At 40.7% G+C, this 2,866-nt stretch overlaps 1 protein-coding gene across 1 annotated transcript in view; it reads left to right on the top strand.

Annotated features, from left to right (window-relative positions):
* LOC106517875 (phosphoinositide 3-kinase regulatory subunit 5) overlaps positions 1-2,866 on the top strand; it is an 18,727-nt gene that overhangs the window by 12,092 nt on the left and 3,769 nt on the right. Inside the window, exons 11-15 of the mRNA XM_014008914.1 lie at positions 255-380; positions 1,478-1,609; positions 1,684-1,777; positions 1,861-1,937; positions 2,042-2,135. Of these exons, the coding sequence (XP_013864368.1) occupies positions 255-380; positions 1,478-1,609; positions 1,684-1,777; positions 1,861-1,937; positions 2,042-2,135 (523 nt within the window). The remainder of the gene's footprint in view (positions 1-254; positions 381-1,477; positions 1,610-1,683; positions 1,778-1,860; positions 1,938-2,041; positions 2,136-2,866) is intronic.

Below are 2,866 nucleotides of genomic sequence, written 5' to 3'. Positions count from 1 at the left end.
TTTTAATGAAATTATGCACATGACCTGTAGGTTTCTTAAGGTTTTTTCTAATGACATAAATAAGTGAATGATCCGAGATTGAAGTATTTATTACTCCAGATATGCCATAWATGGAGGATCGATTTGTGAAAATAAGATCCAAAATGGAATGTATGTTATTTTTCTTTTTTTGTTTCCCTCTAAAAGCGATATTTCTTCCTTTATAATTCTGAATACTGCTATTTTTTTCCTTTTATTAATTAAAATTGTGAAAGGAACCAAGCAGCTTTGTAGAGGAGGACATGACAACAGATATAGCCCACATGTTGGGTCGGATGGATCCATGGTACGAGCGCAACGTCCTCAGTCTACTCAGCCTGTCCTCAGACGTCCTCTGTGAGGTACTTTTCACACTTGTTGCATCAACGTTTTGCAATTGCTGGGTTGCAGATGACGTAGTATCGATGTCATGAAATGCAGCTGGTGGGGCAGGAAGTAAATGAAGCCATTTTTCCTTCTGCTGATTCAGTGTCAAGAAGCCTAAATTCTGTGCTGTGTACAGTTGTTGCAGCTGCTCTAATCAGGAGAAATATCAACGTTTTTTTCATGTTCCAAAAGTGTGTCACAAGGGAGTTTAATTTTAAAAACTTGCAGAAAAAATAGGACAAATGTGGATCAATCATCTACGGCTAAAAACAAGAGGTTTAGAAACGAGCAATGCAACATTTTGCAGTGACCACTTTCTAACAGGTCAGGATTGTATCATTTTAAATCATATTATCAGATATTTTCCCAGATAGTTACTTGAATTTGCATTTACAGAAACTAAATAAATTATTTGCAAGTAGATCCAAGCACATAGAAATAACAGGAGTTATCTTGTTAGCATTAGCGATATCTAAAAGAGCACAACTCACCCAGTCACAAACAAGTCAACAGTCATTAGAAGCTTCTTTGGATCCTAAATATTTGACCCAACCTGAAACAAAATAATTGTAGCTTCGAGGCTTTTCAAAGCTTTCATCTGGCTCATCATATACGGTACATCTGCAGCGCCAGGTAGTAGTTTATGTTGATCGCCTCAACAAAGGGGTAAATCCTCCAGATTATATAACAAGTCATTTTTTTATTAAGATAATATGAATCATATCCTAAAATGTACGCATATTTTTTTTGCAATATCTTGTCTGCGCCAGCCCATTTATGGCATTAGCATACTCGCTGTGATCCATTTCGCTGTGTTTTGAACCAGGGCAAATCACTTCCTGTCCCCCATCTGACATTCACGCATCATCCGGGTCATGTGACTGCAACCCAGCAATATGCAAGGGGAGCTGAGATAAAATGTTATTTGGTTACATTGCTTAGTTTAAGAGGTTTAAACTAATGTTTTTTGTTTAGATTGAGCATGTTTTAGCTTTTTTTTTTTTTTTTTGTATTTTTGAGCAAATAATGCCCTCAACATCATCTGTCTCCTCCTAACTTCACCATGCCCCAGGCTCCATCCAAGGATGAGGAGGTCACTGCGGGCTCTTGCAGCACGGAGCACCTTCCCCTGCTGGCCGACTTGGTGCTGTATTACTGCAGACAGGCGGACAAGCCCGTCCTGGTGCAGCTCTACCAGGCCGAGGTCAGAGGATCACACACAGGACACGTGAGCTTTAATCGGTGCTCAGAATAAAATCTCATGGTTCTTTCTTACAGCTGACTCTGGTGGGGGGAGAAAAGAGAAGGGAGGTGTTTATTCATACCTTGGAGCTGGGACACACGGCTGGAACCAGAGCTGTTAGGGCTATGGGTTAGTCCGCCTCTGCTAAACATGTGCAGATGAACACAGCAGCACACACACGTAGACTAATTTGTGATGGATTGTGTCTGAAGGGGCTGCTGGCAAAAGGTTTGGGATTGATAAAGAAAGGGAGGCCGTGCCTTTGACACTGAGCGTTGCCTACAACAAGGTATCCTTCTTTCACACAGATTTCCTGCATTACAGACAGTTTGACATTTTTCAATTTGAAAAGACTGAAATGAGCTCATGTTTCGCATGTTTACACAATCACAGGTGGCAGTGAGTGGGAGGAGTCAGTGGATTCAGACAGAGACAGTGTGCACCTCCATTAATCTTCACAAAACATGCAGAAGAGCTGAGGACTTTGGTCAGTAAAGTCACTGTTATCTTAGCTGATGAATTGGAGACACATAAACAACATATTGTTTCTAAAATCACAAAGTGGGTACTTATGACATGTTTAACATAACATTGCAAACGTGTTGAGATGCTAACCTCAGAGCTCTGAACGCAGCACAATGGTGCAACAAATCTTTCATGTATTAGAGGCAGCTRCTTGTGTTTTTAAGCCAACTAACAAGGTCTTATACTGAATCCTGAAAATAACAATGATCCTGTGCAGAATGACCAACACTGGGTGAGACGTGGTTCTGCTGACTTTTACCAGTCAACAAGTAAGCTGCCACATTTAGGGTAATTTGCAGACAATGTAGAGATGACTGATGTCTTCCATAATGTAAGGCAATACAACGAGATGTTAGAAAAGCATAAATGACTCATTCAAACCACCATTATGGAAGACAAGGACAACATTTCTAAGAAGAACCCTCAGATATTTTAACCACAGAACATATCTGTTTATCAAACCTAAAAAAGTGGTCTTGAACCAGTTTTAGGGGTGACGATCAATGGCTAGAGGACCAGGAACACTATCAGCTCCATTAAGAAGATTATTTTACCAAAAATAATAATCTCTGTCTCAAGTCCCTGTCCCTGTCTCAAGTGGAGGAGTTTAAGTATCTGGGGATCTTGTTCACGAATGGGGGAAGAACGGAGCGGGAGATCGACAGGCGGATTGGCGCAGCGTCTGCTGTAAAG

Source organism: Austrofundulus limnaeus, unplaced genomic scaffold, assembly GCF_001266775.1.
Source record: "Austrofundulus limnaeus strain Quisiro unplaced genomic scaffold, Austrofundulus_limnaeus-1.0 Scaffold53, whole genome shotgun sequence".
NCBI lineage: Eukaryota > Metazoa > Chordata > Actinopteri > Cyprinodontiformes > Rivulidae > Austrofundulus > Austrofundulus limnaeus.
This window is presented reverse-complemented; position numbering and strand designations above follow the sequence as displayed.